At 39.9% G+C, this 17,877-nt stretch overlaps 1 protein-coding gene across 1 annotated transcript in view; it reads right to left on the bottom strand.

Annotated features, from left to right (window-relative positions):
• ANKFN1 (ankyrin repeat and fibronectin type III domain containing 1) overlaps window positions 1-17,877 on the bottom strand; it is a 522,795-nt gene that overhangs the window by 139,979 nt on the left and 364,939 nt on the right. The window contains exon 6 of the mRNA XM_051825489.2: window positions 10,586-10,796. Coding sequence (XP_051681449.2) covers window positions 10,586-10,796 — 211 coding nt within the window. The remainder of the gene's footprint in view (window positions 1-10,585; window positions 10,797-17,877) is intronic.

Genomic DNA, 17,877 nt, shown 5'->3' with positions numbered 1-17,877 from the left:
GAGTCTGCTATGACTGAAACCCTCAAACACAGTCTCATTATAGCCTTGCTGGGAAGGTCCTAAATATAGGCATTGACAGTTTAAAACAAATTCGTATACATTTGTGTATTTTTAGACATAGGTTAGGCGTCAGAGTTTGTGTCACAGTTTTCAGGTTGATTAATTGACCCAGTAACTGCATGCTCTACCCACTGCCCCCCTCCTCCTTCCACTCCAAATTATAGAGAAAATGGGGGAATTGTCCTTGTTAAGTTATTCAGTGAGCCTTTTATTGTAAGCCTGATGTTTGAATTGCATGCATGCGTCAACACTTGGGTGATAGACACATGATTTATAAAAATAAATTTTTCTAATACTATGAAATCCCTCCTATTAATTTTTATATCCACAGCAGTTATTGCGGGTGTGAATTCCAGGTGGCATTTCAGATGGACAGCTTCTCTTGAGCTACGCTCAGCTCCCCGTGACATTTTTCCTGCTTTCCCAAGCACAACACATTTTGCTCCTGCACTTTCCCTTTCTTCTTAGGCTTATACGTTGATGCAATTTGAGTTATGCTGGTAAAAGGGTCCCACCTTTCCAAGATAAAGTATTTTGCCTCTCTTCACAGACTGACAAGAGAGCACCACAGACTTTTATAGCCAGGTGAGCTTTCCAGAGTTATTTAGATCCCTAGGATACCAAACCCAAAGAAATGGGTTGGTGATGGTGGATAGAGTCTGATACAGGGGGTTAACTCTCAAACCACAGTATGAATGGGACTTCCTGGAGTATCAGATTTTACATTTGAATTTGGAGGAATGATTCTTATTTAAAAATTCAGTACACCTATTCTGGAAAATTTTTCAAAAATCTGAAGCTTTTTTAAAGAGAGAAATTTCAGAGAAATTTTTTTTTCCAGTTTCAGGCCCTTGGTACCCTTGAGACAACACTCATTTGCCTCTGTTGTTAGAGGTAAATGCATGGATGAGTTGGCAAGGCACTGACTGAGCTGGTTTTCAACCATTTCGCCAAGTAATTCTTTTCCCAGTGGATTTTTTTAAAGAGCTTAATATAACACTGTGTTTTGAAAGATCTCTTTTGTCTACCAAACCAGCTGACTTCTAAAGTAATCACACTTCTTCCTCACTGCTAATAGAAGTGTCTGTCCAGAATGAGATAATCAACCTAGCAAACTGGGTTAATATCATCTAAGCAGAGGCAAGTAAATATGATAATTTTATTAGACTGTAATTTTATCCTGAGTAAGAGTATGATAGGGTCAGTTTACTGACACCCTGGAAATTGTTCTGGGAATCTCATTTCTATATTTGCAACTTTAAAATGGGAGACTTTTCAGTTAAAAAATGTAAGAAAACTGAGACCCAGGGAGGTGGGATGATGTATCCATGATTTTTTTTTTTTAGAGATTTATTTATTTTATTTGAGAGGCAGAGAGAGAGAGAGAGAGAGAGAGAGAGCTCTTCCATGCTATGGTTCACTCCCCAGATGACTGCAAGGGTCAGAGCTGTGCTGATTCAAAGCCAGGAGCTTCCTCCAGGTTCCTACTTGGGTGCAGGGGCCCAAGGACTTGGGCCATCTTCTATTGCTTTCCCAGGTCATAGCAGAGAGCTGGAAGTGGAGCAGCTGGGACTTGAACTGGTGCCCATATGGGATGCCTGCACCGCAGGCAGCGGCTGTACCCGCTATGCCACAGCACCGGCCCCTGCATGATTTTCTTAAAAATGTTAAATAATTCAGTGAACTCTGTCTAAACTGAATGAATGCAAACTGATCTAGTATTTTTATATAGCAGTTTTCAAGCTGCTGTATGTTTGGCCCAAGACTGGTGAACTCACTTTGACTGACTTGTTGGACGTAGACGATAGAAAGGCTATGTCTGTTTTCTGCGATTCATTTTCTTGGGTCCAGTCCTCTTTCACTTCCACTTCTGGATGTATTCCTCTTAAACCTAGTGTTCCTGATTGCTTTGTAAAGTTGGTCTTTTCTCTCTGCACTTCTTCCCTTCTCCAGCCAAGTATGCAGCCCTCCAATCCGCTGTAGCCAGCATAATAGAGAGACTGTGAGTGTAAGCAGTCAGGTTGAGCAAGACCACTAAGCTGCTCCTGAAGCAGTCTCCTTGCTATTGTGTTTAATTATCAACAGCACTGCTACCACCCAGGGCTTCTGAGTTGTTTTTTTTTTTTTTAAATAAGACCTGCCCAGCTAATTAACGATGGGATGGGGGTGGGCTAGGGTGGGAAGTTAATTGTTCAAAGAATACAATTACAGTTACTGTTCAAATCTGGAGATAAATAATGGTCAGGGACTGAATGAATTTTCTTCTTCATCAGAATCTAATCTTATGGATTGGCAAATAGTTCATTTTGCTTTTGCCCTTCCACTTGTTGAATTGGGATCTAGTTGATAATTGCTTAAAATTTGAAAACATAAGGGTAAATATGTCAACTAGTTTTAGTTTTTAATTGAGGTGTTTAGGGAACACATTGAGAAAAATGAAAACATATGAACCCATTACAAGTTCTTCTGTAATATAGAGTGTCTTCACAAGGCATATTATGGAAATACATATTATCAAAAAATTATGCATGATATCAAATTTGTTTTGTACCAAAACGAACATCTTTTAATTCCATTTTTCCTTAACTTTCTGAAATACACTAGTATTTAAAAGTGTGCAACTGATTAAATATTTAAATTTTTTACCAGAAATTTTTTCCCCCAGAATTATATTTGCTTGCTGTTTTGTTTTGGCCATTTACCAGGTAGTAGGAGAAATGTTTTAAATGTGTTATTCCATTTAATGCTTAATAATTCTAGATAGGTTGTGTAGTAGCCAGCCTCTAAGAGGTCCCAGTGACCTTTGTGTGCTGGTGTTCATGCCCATGTCACACTGTACCAGGAAGGATCTGTATGATCAACAGGATTCAGCAGAAATGACAGTGTCTCACTTTTGAGATTTGGTAATATGAAACATTTTTGGTTCTCTTTTGGTTGGTCTTTATCTCCTTCCTTCTCTCCTTTGTTTCAGATCATTTTCTCTGGGGAAAGCCAAGTGCCATGTCATAGAGCAGTCACATGGACAAGCCCATGTAGCAAGAACTCAGGGCTCTTGCCAGTAGCCATCTGAGGAAGCTTGGCTATGGACGCTCTTAGTTAATCAAGTCTTAAGATGACAGCCATCTCAAGGTCTACTCTGAGCCACAACTACCCAGCTACAGCCAATGCCAAAAACTACTGGAGATACAAGTTTGTTATCTTCAGTTGCTAAGTTTTTGGGTAATTTGTTTCATAGCAACGTGTAACTAATACAAGCAGACACAATTTTTATCTCTGTTTTACAAGGGAAGAAACTGAGGCACAGAGAGGTTAAGGAATGTCCTATAGCTGCAAAAAATCATGATTAGATTTGAAGCTAAAACTTTCTGAATCCATAAATTTAACTTTTGCCCTATACTAAGTAATTTAAAATGTGAACCAGTATTTTTTGTTTTGTTTTGTTTTGATATGGTGGCTGTTGTCCTTGTGTTAAAACTGATGGGAAAAAAGTACAGATGCTTCCAGACCTATAGCAGTGGTGATTTGGGGGCAACCTGGAAAAGTTGGGTGAGCATTAGAAGACACTTTTCAACTTCATCTCTAATGTTTTAATTTTTTACAATGAGAATATATTCTGTGTGGCATGTATATTTAAAAACAAAAGACAGAAAAGGAGGAGATTCTGCAATTTGCAATAAAATAGGTGAAGCATATAATGGAGCATATAATGCTAATAAGTCAGACACAGAAAAATAAATACTGTTTGATCTCACATATAAGTGAAATATAAATTAGTTAAATAGAAACAGAATAGAGTGGTGTTTGCCAGGGATTGAGAAATGGGAACATAATATTCAAAGGATACAAACTCAGTTGTAAGATGAACAAGTGCTAGAGATATAATGTGCCTCATGGGTGGTTATAGACATGATAATTAATTTGTGATGATCAGTTCACAGTGCATATATATATAAATAATTGCCTTGTACATCTTGAATGTATACAATCTTTATTTGTCAATTAAATATTGTATAATGTTAAAAAAAAAGAAAGAAAAACAACTATGCCCTCTTGAAGAATCAGTGACTGGAACTTAGCCTGTGTCCATCTGATATTTAATAATTATTTGGAAACATTTTTTAAAAAGGGTCAAGTCACTCGATGCTTAGTAAAACCATTCCCTTCCTAAGAAATAATGTATTCACACACACACCCTGCCCAAGAGAAGCAGTGCTAGGATTCATTCAGTAACCATTGAGTGAGTTGCTGGGGATTCAGTGATGAATAAAACAGAAAGAGCCTGCTCTTGAGGAGTTGACATTCTAATGCAGTGGCAGCAGAAAATAAGCAAATCTCAACATTGAGAAAAATAGTGGTAAGAGCTATGCAGAAAATTACAACAGAGTGATGTGATTAGAAAGTGACTGTTTAGACATAGAATTTGGTGACCAGAGAAAGCCTCTCTTGAAGATGTCTCAGTTAAGCCAAACTATGAATGCAAAGAGGGAGTTGGTCCTGTAATGATCAAGATGAAAGGCTGTCAAGCATTTTACGTAGGGGGAACAGCTAGTAGAGAGGCCCTGTGGCAAGAAGGTCAGCAAGCTCAAGGAACAGAATAGAGTCTGAGGTGAGTGATGGATACACAGTGAAGGAGATGAGGTTTGAGAAACTGCTTTGTAAGTCAGGGTGAGAATTCATACCCCTATTTTAATGAAGCATATAAAAATATTTGAGGCTCCTTTTAGAGACCTACTTAAAGCTCATTCTTTACTTATTTTTAAAGTTGCAAATCTCTGTCTTTTGAGGGTGGATTTAATTTCAGGAAACCTCTCTAAACCATTTGAGGCTCATTTTGGTTTACATAGAGAGTGATGGTGCTAGGCAATGCTGTTTTGGAACAAAAATCAGATATGACTTTAAGCAACGAGTCAGATTTTCTCATAAACAGACTTTGATGACAAATGCAAAAGTGTTTAGAGCAATGGCAGCAATGTTGGAGTAAGTGTGGGGTCTCCCAGGAGGACTATGTTGAAGGATAATATTTACTTGGCATGTTTGTTTACATAAAGCCAGTTTCATTAGTATATAGTCAGTCCTCTTAGTCCTGGCCTGAACTGGTCCCAGCACCAACATGAACCCTTGACTACTGCAGAAACTGGAGGTACATCCTCACAAGGCTACTGTCTGTACCATCCTCAAAATGACAGTAACTTTGCATCACATTTTATGATTTAATTGAACATAGTGAATTCTGGGTGCTACTATCCTGATCCCCAGGCAGTGTCTGAGAGAAGGTGAGAGAGAGGAGTTCATCAGGAAATGTAGAGGGAGAAGTTAGGGTCTGCAGGGATGGGGGACGATAGCCAAAGGAAAGAGCAGAAAGACCAAAACTGAGATGTATTCTGCTCTTACAGGTCACATGATTAAATAGTATGAAAATAAGAACAACCAGGTTACTTCTACAACCAAATTCTGCACCAATTCCTGGAAAACAACAGCAGCAGTGGTAACAATGAAAGGTACCCATAGTCTAAGCTACTGGAAGACTTAAACAGTTTTTCCATATATTGCAGGTATATGTGTGTATTCATTAAAACTCAGTGCCTATGACTCAGTGGTATAAGATGGGCCTGTCATCAAGACTAGTCTGAAAACTTCTGAGTACCAACCACGTGTTAGATCCTCAGGTCAATGAATGAGACAAGAATCATGTGAATGACCACAGTTACACATTGTAGGTATCTATAGAGAGTTTCTTTACTGCTTGTAGAGTCTTAATGATGCCAAATCAATAGCAGCATTAAGAAGGGCAAGGCCCTCATGGACAGTCAGAAAAGTCTTTCCAGAGATTGCAGGTAAGATATAAATTAATAATTCCAGGGTGGGGGTAGGGTATGAGTTAGGAAAAATGGGGAACAGTGTTTGGGGGCTTCTCAGATAGCAGCTGTTCAGTTGAGCATGAGTCACAGGTATTCTGTGGTGTCTCTTAATGTAGGCTTTCCATTTTGTAGTCCTTTTAGATTCTGTACCTGCTGTCTAAGCTCAGTACACCAGTCTGCAGGAAGTATTTTTGAGACTCTACTTCAGTAATTGTTGCTGTTTTCTTCTATAAGGAATAAGTAATTGTACTGCCTCCCTAAAGGTAGGAAGAACAGAACAAAGTCCTTGAATAAAGATAGCAAGTTCATTCAGTGATTAAGCTTGGGTTCTGTATATGCTTAACCTCAAGTCAGTGTGAAAGTTTGGGTGTTTTCTTTGTATGAATGAGGAGATGTACATGGTTGAGTTTCAAGCCATGTTGATAAAGATAGCTTTGTGACTGAGGGTAAGAGACTGGAAGACAGATATGACTAATATGACGTAGAAGGTAATTCCTTAAGTTCATCTGTTCTGATTCCTTATAAGAAATGAGAATTACAAAGGGCTTTCTTCTGCATTGTGCTAGAATCCTAAGAATGAATGCTGGTCCTGTTTAGAGAAAGCAGTACAGAGGGAAAGAAAGCAAGAAGATTAACCATACTGGAAACTATGTACTCTAGCACACTTGAAGTCATTAGAAAGCAGATGGATAGGAAGGGAATAAAGGAATTGGGCATTTATTATTTAACAGCAAGTGTGCTAAAGTTTTTCTGTTAATACCAAAGCATTTAACAAAGATGATATGGATTCAAATCATGGCACCATCACCAATTAGCTTTGTAATGTCAGATGAACTTTTGACGTACTCCAGTTTTTTTCATTGACAAGCCAGTTATTAGAGTCAGGTGAGATAATGCAGACCAAAGGTTTGTTTTTAGAGTGTAAAACACTCAAAGAAATTATGTCCCCTCATTTTTTTTCTTCTCTTACATCCTGCCTCTTTAGTTTCTAGGGAACAGTTTGCAGCAGGTGTTTGCTTATCTGGTCCAGGCTGGCAAATCAGTTTTTCTCTCTTGCTGGCTCATACTCATGCACAGAAGCAATTCTGCTTTCTTTCTACTTGATATATAAAATGAATTAAAATTCCCTGGAAACATTATGTTCTATCCTACCTCTCTCCAACAGAAACAGCAGCTTAGTGCACAGAACAGAACAAAGAAAAACACCACAGGATTTTAGCAAATAGTACAAAGGGAAAGATATAGGGACCTGGTGGGCATAGCCTTCCATACTGGTTATTTGGAAAGACAGGGAGTTTGTGCAGTAGGATCTCAGCTATTGGCACTGCAGAGACTTGAGTTTGAGTCTGTGATATCTCTATTCATTTGCTAGGTGTGTGACCTTTTGTCAATCACTTCGCCTCTCAGAATCATAAATTCTGTATCCTCAAAGTTTAGAGTTAATATTGTCCTCCAGGTTAGTATGAAAACTAGAGATAATGATTGTGGAGACAACATAAGTACACAGTCCTGCTTTTTTTTTTTTTTTGGACAGGCAGAGTGGACAGTGAGAGAGAGAGACAGAGAGAAAGGTCTTCCTTTGCCGTTGGTTCACCCTCCAATGGCCGGCGCACCGCACTGATCCGATGGCAGGAGCCAGGTACTTCTCCTGGTCTCCCATGGGGTGCAGGGCCCAAGCACCTGGGCCATCCTCTACTGCACTCCCTGGCCACAGCAAAGAGCTGGCCTGCAAGAGGGACAACCGGGACAGAATCTGGCACCCCGACAGGGACTAGAACCTGGTGTGCTGGCGCCGCAAGGCATAGGATTGGCCTAGTGAGCCAAGGCCATGGCCATAGTTCTGCTCTTTTTACATGCAGGAATCTATACATGGTACTATCTCTTTGACTTTGTGGGTGGTCAGAGTGACTCAGGTGTCCTATTTCCTGGAGTTGAAGCCTGGGGCTATCCCCCACTGTCAGTGTTTCTTTACAGCTTTGTGATAGTAACATGGTTATTATCTCAGAGGGAACCAGGAAAGCAGAGATCTCTTGAACAACTTTGCTTTTGGTTTAACTAGGTATTTAGTACTGGAGTTCTTTTATGGAGGTTTCATTGTGCACAAGGGGACTTTGGGAGTCTTACTGTTTGCAAGGAAAAGGCAGGATTCTTTGTAGCTTCTCAGGTAGGGAGGACTAATGTTTCATCCAGCCCAGTTTAGGATGGCCGTGGCAACATGTGAATGAATGGTCTCCTTGTTCTTACAAAATAGGGCCCATTCTGCATTCTCCATGTTCAGACCCTCTGATTCTCTCTCCACTCCTCTCTCCCTGAATCTTTTGGGTAGAAGTTTTTGCAAAATAAATCAGAAGACAGAAAAGATGCCTTTTCAATTTATTCCAACCTGATATATCTACCCCTCCAAATCCTCCAATTCCACTAAAAAGGGGCAACACTTTGTGGCACTCTTTTGAGGAGCTTAAATCCCTACTCTCTTTGACATGGATGTGTTGAGCCTAGCATTTTTAAAATAAAGAGTTTTCTGATACAAGGATGTGCCTTGGTACCTAGTCTTTGGGTGGTAGTAGTTTATGAAATGTAGGAGCAGAGATGTGACCTCTAATTATATATTTGCTTGCTTCTCTTTAGCCTTCTGAGTCTCACCACTTGGAAATAAGTGAATCAGTATTAGTGAAACTAACATTTTGAAGAGTTTACTTTTTTCTTTTAGGAAACATAAAAAACTGTGGCTCAGAGCCATTGTGGTCTTTGGGTCAGAGAGTTTGCACCAAGAGGAATGTGAGCACCTACCTCATAATGTTGTGAGGATTAAGGGAGTCAATACATGTAAAGTGTTCCAAATAGTGCCTGGCACAGGGTGACTGCTGTAGGATACTATCCCATTCACTCTTGGGCGGGATCTTCCGCTGATCCCAGGGCACCACCCCCTCCACAAGCACTATCATCTGCTCAACCCCAGAAATACATCCAGAGAGAAGGCAAACACAAAAGACCACATCTTATATGGTTCCAGTAAATTAAATGTCCAGAATAGGCAAATCCATATTACAGAGAGTGGATGAGTGGCCTTCCTAGGGCTGGAAGGAGTGGGGATTTTAAAAAGTATATAACGTCAAGGGTATAGGGTTTGTTTTTTGGAACATGAAGTTCTAAAATAAAAATTCTGTGTGTATGTTAAAAATCATTGAGTGATGTACTTTACGTGGGTGAATTGTATAGTATGTGAGTGGTATCATAATAGAGCTATTAAAATATCCAGAGTTTTAACCATTGCTTCACATGAGTGTCATGCTAGTCCAAGAAATGGGCATCTCCCTCCTGGATTCCTGAAATAGTCTCCTAACTGGACTTCCCAATCTCACAAGTGTCTTATCCACAGGATATGCATTTTTCTGTGTAAAGCACAATATACCTGCCTTGACTGTTTTACCACTTCCCTTTATACTCAACAATCAGAGTTAAAATCTTACCACAGCCTCAAGGTTCTGCATAATCTGGTCCTAGTACCTTCTTCCTCAGCCTCCACTCTCCCCTTTTCTGTTTTGCTTATACCGTACTGGCTTGCTTGCCCTATAGCATACCAGTTCATTCCTGCTGGTTCCAATACCTGAGAATTTGCCCCCACCTTCTTGTGACCTGTTGTGTTCTCAAAGATCATTGAATCAGAGAAGCTCTTCTTGCCCACCTCTTTAAAAATCATCCCTTCTCCAACAATGCCTAGCTAGTGATCCATCTTACTTTCTTTATAGCACTTATCAATTTAGTTGTGTTGATATTTTGCCTATTTCTTTGCTTATTGGAAGTCTCCCTCACTAGTAGGTAAATTTTAGGAGAACAGGGCTTTGCTCTTGTTCATCAGTATATTCCTAGCACCTAGAACAGTGCCCTGCCCTCAGGGTTTGTTGAGTGAATGAATAAATGAAACAAAGAGATAAAGCCACCACATTGGCTGCAGATACAGAGACACAAACACACAGGCTTATCATGCTCACTCTTTTTCCTATGTAAACTTCCAAGTCTAGGACCTCTTTTGGAGTAGCTCACCTGTTTTGAAGTTGAGAAAATATTCGTGGGAGTGGAGAGAAACAGGTATTTGACTTAATGCTTAAGATTCTGCACAGGATGCCTACATCCCATATTGGGAGTGCCTGGTTTAAGTCTCAGCTTCTTCACTCCTCCAATTTAGCTTCCTGTTAATGTACACTCTGGAAGCCAGCAGTCCAAGGCTCAAGTACTTGAGCCCCTGCCACCCACGTGGGAGACCCTGATGGAGTTCCTGGCTCCTGACTTCAGCCTGGCTCAGCCCTACCTGTTGCAGGTATCTGGGGGAGTGATCAGCAGAAGGAAGGTCTGTCTGTCTGTCTGTCTGTCTCTCTTTGAAAGTTTCTAGATCTCTCTGCCTTTCAAATAAAATGAAAATAAATAAAAACTTTAAAAAATGTCTAAGGAAGGAGTTCTTTGGGGGCCTTTCTCAATACCATTCAGCTTGTTCTACTTAGAAGTTTGATGTTTAAATTATTTCCATGAAAGTCTATGAAAAGACAGAGGATTTCAGAACCTATGCTTTGTCAGCAATTCCTGGTCTGAAGGTCAGCAGTGCTGGGTTGGTGGCATAAACCTGGGGTGCAGTTTTAATAGGACCAGTTTTTATTCTCAGGTTTACTTACAGTGTGGACTTTCTTGGGCCCCTGTCCTCAGAAGAATCCTAGCGATGGGCACGTTGTTAGTCATGATGGCAATATCCAGGGGGGTCAGCCCCTCACTGTTAGGTGTGTTGAGATCTAGTTCTTCTGCTGTATACTGATACAGGAGGATCTGTACAGCATCAATGTCCTGCTGTTCGACCGCCTCAAACATGGCTTCATTGCCCTGGAAATTCTGGGGAAGCAGAGTAGAAGTAGGTTAGTGAAATCTCATAGAACAGTGTGAATTGACAGCTTAGCTATTTGAATTTCAGAGACTGCTTCAGGGACTATATGATATAACTGTAATTTATCCCAGGGACTCCAAAGTATGCATTATATAGGATCTTCCTCCCGTTCTTTCTAATAAGCACTGAATACGTAATAAATATTGTGTCACTAAGACCATGTATAGCACCGCTAGTTATAGTTAAGGGCAAAAATGAGTTTTTCTCAACCAGTCTTGCAGAATACTGTTTGATAGACAATTAAAAGGTATTCTATGAAAAAAAAGCATGTGGTCAAATAAATTTGATAAACATTGGATTAAATCAAGTTACTCCATGGTTTTACTGTAAGAATTCTCAGGAATTTTAATCTTTTTAATATATATTTGATTACATTGCTTTAACTACTTTTGGAATAGTGTTCTACAGGACACGATTTGTGGAAATGCTGGCATAGATAGCATTAGCAAAGGTGGTTTCTATTATGTCTAGCTTGAAATTCAGAGTACGCTTTCTCTATTTTCTCTCAAACCCATCTCTTCTCTATCTCCAAGTCTCTGTGTCATCATCCCTTGTCTGGATTGTGATAGTGACCTTTTGCTGCTAGTCTTGGTTCCTCCAGCCCATGCTACATACTGATACAAGAGTAATCTTCTTGAAATATACATGTTAAGGGGCCAGCACTGTGGCACAGTGGGTTAACACCCTGGCCTGAAGTGCTGGCATCCCATATGGGCATTGGTTCGAGACCTGGCTGCTCCACTTCCCATCCAGCTCTCTGCTATAGCTTGGGAAAACAGTAGAAGATGGCCCAAGTCTTTGGGCCCCTGCACCAGTGTAGGAGACCCCGAAGAAGCTCCTGGCTCCAGGCTTCAGATAAGTGCAGCTTCGGCCTTTGCAGCCAATTGGAGAGTGAACCATCGGATGGAAGACCCCCCCACTTTCTCTCCTCCACCCCCCTCCTCTTTCTGTGTAACTCTGATTTTCAAATAAATGAATAAATCTTAAAAAAAAAAAGAAGTATACATGTTAAGTGTCACCTCCTTGTTTACAAATCTCTAATATTTCCACATGTCAGCAGTCTGCTGGCCACATTCCTAGACTTTGGTCTCTAACGCCATACCTCTTCAATGCAGAATCCCAATCACTGAACACCTGGCATTTCTGAGCACTGTAGTTTGGTGCTGAAGAGAGCAAGAAGTGCAATATTTATAGAATGCTAAATCACCTGCAGAAAAAAATAGCTAAACACTTATGGTTTTTCTGAAAAGTTATTTCAAAGGATGAATACTAAACCAAAGCAAAGAGATCTGGAATTCTCTCAAATACATGTTTCTGGAGCTTATGAGAGACTTTAGGAAGTTTGTGGTCATGGAAGACTTTTCCATTTTTTGTGTCTTCTAGTTCGTTCCTTAATATTTTGTATTTTTCATTGTAGTATCTTTCATGTCCTTGGTATTCACATCCCAAGATATTTAGGTTTTTTATTAGGTATTATGAATAGGACTGATCTTCCAAGTTCTTTCTCAGCTATGGCACTGTTTGTGTATACAAATGTGATTGATTTTTGTGTGTTGATTTTTATATCCTGCAACTTTACCAAACTCTCTTATGAGTTCCAATAGTCTCTTAGTGGAGTCTTTTGGTTCTTTTATGCATAAGATCATATCATCTGTACACAGGGATCATTCGGCTTCTTCCTTCCCCATTTGTTTCCCTTTCATTTCTTTTTCTTGTCCAATGGCTTTTGCTAAAACTTCCAGAGCTATATTAAATAGTAATGTAAGAGTAGGCATCCTTGTCTGGTTTCAGATCTTCGATGAAATGCTTCCAGCTTTTCCCCATTCAACATGATGCTGGCTGTAGGTGTGTCAAATATTGCCTTGATTGTGTTCTGTATTCTTTCTGTATCCAATTTGCTTACGGTTTTTGTCATGAAAGGATGTTGTATTTTATCAAGTGCTTTCCCTGCATCTATTGACATAATCACATTTTTTTATTCTTGGTTAATGTGATGTATCACTTTTATTGATTTGCATACATTGAACCATCACTGCACACCAGGGATAAATCCCACTTGGTCTGGGTGAATGATCTTTCTGAAAGTTGCTAGATTGGATTAGCTAGTATTTGGTTGAGGATTTTGGCATCTATATTCATCAGGGAAATTGGTCTACAGTTTTCTTTGTTGAGATTTTTTTATTTATTTGAAAGTCTGGGTTACAGAGAAAGGGAGAGAGAGAGGGAGGAGAGAGAGAGAAGGAGGAGAGAGAGGGAGAAGAGAGGAGAGAGGAGAGAGAGAACACTTCCATCCATTGGGGTTCACTGCCTAGATGGCCTCAACAGTCAGTGCTGGGCCAGGCTGAAGCTGGGGGCCAGAAGCTTCATTGAAGTCTCCTACATGGGTGCAGGGGCCCAAGGGCTTGGACAATCTTCCACTGCTTTCAGAGGTGTATTATCAGGGGGCAGGATTGGAAGTGGAACAGCCAGGACTCAAACCAGTGCCCATATGGTTTGCCAGTTTCACAGGTGGCAGCTTTACCTGCTTTGCTACGGCACTAGCTCCGAGTTGTATCTTCTCATTTTGGAATTAAGCTGATGCTGGCTTCATAGAGGGAGTTTGGGAGCATTCCCTCCCTTTCAACTGTTTTGATTAGTTTAAGGAGAATCTTTAAAAATTTGGTGGAATTCAGCAGTGAAAACATCTGATCCTGGGGGTTTCTTTGTTGGGAGGGTCTCTATTACTGATTCGATCTCTTGTCCTGGTTATTGGTTTGTTTAGGTTTTTTGCGTCCTCATGACTCAATTTTGGTACATTGTATTTGTCCAGAAATCTGTCCATTTCTTCTAGATCTCAAGATTGCTGGCATATTGTTGTTTGTAGTAATTTCTGATAATTGTTTTTATTTCTGCAGTTACCTGTTTTAACATCTCCTTTTTCATCTTTCATTTTATTAATTTAGATCTCCCTTTTTTTTTTTATTTGACAGATAGAGTTAGACAGTAAGGGAGAGAGACAGAGAAAAAGGTCTTCCTTCCATTGGTTCACCCCCCAAATGGCTGCTACAGCCGGAGCTACGCCGATCTGAAGCCAGGAGCCAGGTGCTTCCTCCTGGTCTCCCATGGGGGTGCAGATGCTCAAACACTTGGGCCATCCTCCACTACCTTCCCGGGCCACAGCAGAGAGCTGGACTGGAAGAGGAGCAACCGGGACTAGAACCCAGCACCCATATGGGATGCCAGCGCCACAGGCAGAGGATTAACCAAGTGCTGGCTCCTAGATCTTTTTTTTTTTTTTTTTAAAGTCCATATTGCCCAAAGCAATTTACGGATTGAATGTGATCCCAATCAAAATACCAAAGATGTTTTTCCCTGATCTGGAAAAAAATGACCTTAAATTCCTATGGAATCACAAGAGACCTAGAATAGCTAAAGCAATCCTCAACAATCAAATAAAGCTGGAGACATCACAATACCTGATTTAAAGACATACTACAGGGTAGTTATAATCAAAACAGTCTGGTACTGGCACAAAAATAGACATGTGGTCCAATGGAATAGAGACCCCAGGAATTAATCAATGTATCTACAACTAACTAGTCTTTGACAAGTGAGCTAAAATCACTTCTTGGAGAAAGTACAGGTCTCTTCAACAAATGGTGTTGGGAAAATTAGATCTTTGCTTGCAGAAGTATGAAACCAGGCCTCTACCTTACACCCTATATAAAAATCAACTCACAATGAATCAGGGGTCTAAATCTAGGACCTCAGACCATCAAATTACTAGAGGAAAACATAGGGAAAACACTATAAGACATTGGCCTAGGCAAGGACTTCTTGGATAATACCCCAGAAGCACAGGCAATAAAGACAACAAATGAAATTATATCAGGCTATGAAATTTCTTCACAGCAAAGGAAACACTGAACAAAGTAAAACAACAAACAGAATGGGAGAAAATACTTGCAAACTATATATCTGATAAAGCATTATTATCCAGGATATATAAGGAGCTCAAGAAACACAGCAAAGCTGGTGCTGCGGCTCACTAGGCTAATCCTCTGCCTGCGGCGCCGGCACCCCGGATTCTAGTCCTAGTCAGGGCGCCACATTCTGTCCTGGTTGCTCCTCTTCCAGTCCAGCTCTCTGCTGTGGCCCGGGAGTGCAGCGGAGGATGGCCCAGGTCCTTGGGCCCTGCACCCACATGGGAGACCAGGAGAAGCACCTGGCTCCTGGCTTTGGATCGGCACAGTGTGCCGGCCACAACGCACCAGCCATAGCGGCCACTTCGGGGGTGAACCAACAGAAAAAGGAAGACCTTTCTCTCTCTCTCTCTCTCTCTCACTGTCTGACTCTGCCTGTCAAAAACAAACAAACAAACAAACAAAAAACGCAGCAACAACAAAACATACAATCCAGTAAAAAATGGATTAAGGATGTTAACAGGCATTTTTTCAGAGGATGGAAAACAAATGGCCAATAGACATGAAAATATGTGCAGGATCACTAGCAACCAAGGAAATGCAAATAAAAGCCACAGTGAGGTTTTACCTCACCCCAGTTAGAATGGCTATAATACAAAATTAACAAATACTGTTGAGGATGTAAGAAAAAGGTGACTTAATACATGGATGGTCGGAAGGTAAACTAGTACAATCATTATGGAAGACAGTATGGAGATTTCTCAGAAATCTGAAAATAGTTCTGCCATATGACCGGGCCACGCCAGTACAGGGAGTTTACACAAAGGAAATGAAATCAGCATATGAAAGAGTGATCTGTACCCCCATGTTTGTAGCAACTAAACTCAAAATAGGTAAGATATGGAATCAACCCAGATGTCCATCAACTGATGAATGGATAAAGAAATTGTAGAATATATACATGATAGAATATTACTTAGCTATAGAAAAGAATGAAATCCTATCTTTCACAACAAAATGGATGCAATTGGAGACCATTATGCTTAGTGAAACAAGCCTGTCCCCAAAAGACAAACACCATGTTTTGTTTTTCCTGACTTGTGGTAACTAATGTACAAAGTAAAAAAACTGTAATGCATATGAGAAAAATTGACATTTTGAGATTTGATCATTGTTTATAACCCTTGTCTATACTCTTGAGGAACAGTGGTTTTTATATTGACTACTTGTTGAATTCTTTCTTCAGTAGAGGATGAAGCTTGTGATTTTAGAGTAAACTGAAAGTATGTCATTGTAAAAATTTTAAAAAAAATTAAGAAAGAATAGGGGAGGGAGGGAAGGTAGAGTGGGAGGTATCATTATGCTCTTAAAAGTGTATATATGAAGGGACCAGTGCTGTGGCACAGCAGGTTAAAGCCCTGACCTGAAGTGCAGGCATCCCATATGGGCACCAGTTCTAGTCCTAGCTGCTCCACTTCCAATCCAGCTCTCTGCTGTGGCCTAAGTCCTTGGGCCCCTGCATCCATGTGGGAAACCCAGAAGAAGCTCCTGGCTCCTGGCTTCAGATCAGTGCAGCTCCGGCCATTGCAGCCATCTGGGAAGTGAACCATCAGATGGAAGACCTCTCTCTCTGTCTCTACCTCTCTCTGTCAGCTCTGTCTTTCAAATAAATAAAATAAATCTTTAAAAAAAAGTGTGTATATGAAATACAGGAAATTTGTTTCCCTTACATAAATGAAATTTTTATAAGTTCATGGAAAATGGAATTAAAAGATAATCTTCTTAGATGGAAAGAATTTTGGAATTCTTGCAAAGGGTCTTTAAAATGTTCATAGAAAATGCATACTGAGGAAATAATTATGCATGAATTTCAAAAATTTACAGAGCAAAATAAATTTTATCTTGTAATTCCATTTTCTAGGACTTATTGAAGCATCCTGATATTTACATTTCTATGTGGCATCTTCTCCAAGATTTGCTTGGTCTTTAAAAGTGATGAAATACTATTGATCTTGACCTAGCATAAAGATCACATCATTATTAACATGTAGAAAATCTTCAGGGACCAAATATTTAAGTGGTCATGTCTTACTTTTAGTCTCATTAGAAATTGATTCTCCTTATTGTAGGCTACAGGTCAGCTTTTACTGTGTACATGATACAAAACTGGAATTTTAAGAAAATATGAAACTGTTGTGCAAATGCTTGTTGTGACAATGGGGATCCAGGGGATCGAGTCATTTTGGTATTCAGTTCTCCACTGCAAGATAATCTGCTGAGTGGAAATATGTTTTGTCTACCATCTGTTAAACTGAAGAGCCTATGAGGCCAAGGCCACAACTTAATGATGGCCAAGCCTTCCCAAAAGATAAGTCTGAGATGAGAAAACACATTGGAAAAAGATGAGCTCAAGGTTAAAACTTTGCCTTTTCCACAGTTCTGTGTTTGTTTTTGATTCTTATTATTTCTAATTTCTCATATGCCATGTTTATTGTTGCTCTTCCCAACCCCATGCTTTCATTGGCAAACTCTGGCTTGCTTCTATCTGGAAAGGCTAAGGGCTCACCTATTTTCAGCTCAAATAAATGGTGTCATCACTCTGCAAACATGCCCTTGCTAAGCATGTTAATATTATGGCCTCAGCTTTTCCTTGGGGCCAATATGAGAGACTGCTGGATGAAAACGTCTGTAATACCACCAGTACTGCTGTTTATGCCCTTCTTCTATATTTTGGACATCTATATAGACCAAAGGACTTAGCAACAGAAACATACCCATTTCTGCTGATGGACAGATAGACTTTCAGTTATCAGTTAATGGGATTCTATAACCAATTGTATTTCCTTTTTTGCCTTGACAGTCTGGGAACTCAAAGATAAACATAGCCATAGATTTCAGGTACTATATTTGCCTAGGTTTTTGGTATATCTTTCTGTTCTCCAATATTTTCTTTTTCTAGTTTTGCTAGTCTCCTTCTCTCACTCATTATATCTCTATATGTATGTATGTATTATGCTCTTTGCTTGGATTCTGTTTTGAATACCTTTGGAAAGCATATTAGGTTTGTAAGTAAATAAATAATACATGTATTATTACTTGAATTAACACTAGAGCTCCCAGAATGCCT

Source organism: Oryctolagus cuniculus, chromosome 17 (genome assembly GCF_964237555.1).
Source record: "Oryctolagus cuniculus chromosome 17, mOryCun1.1, whole genome shotgun sequence".
Classification (NCBI taxonomy): domain Eukaryota; kingdom Metazoa; phylum Chordata; class Mammalia; order Lagomorpha; family Leporidae; genus Oryctolagus; species Oryctolagus cuniculus.
This window is presented reverse-complemented; position numbering and strand designations above follow the sequence as displayed.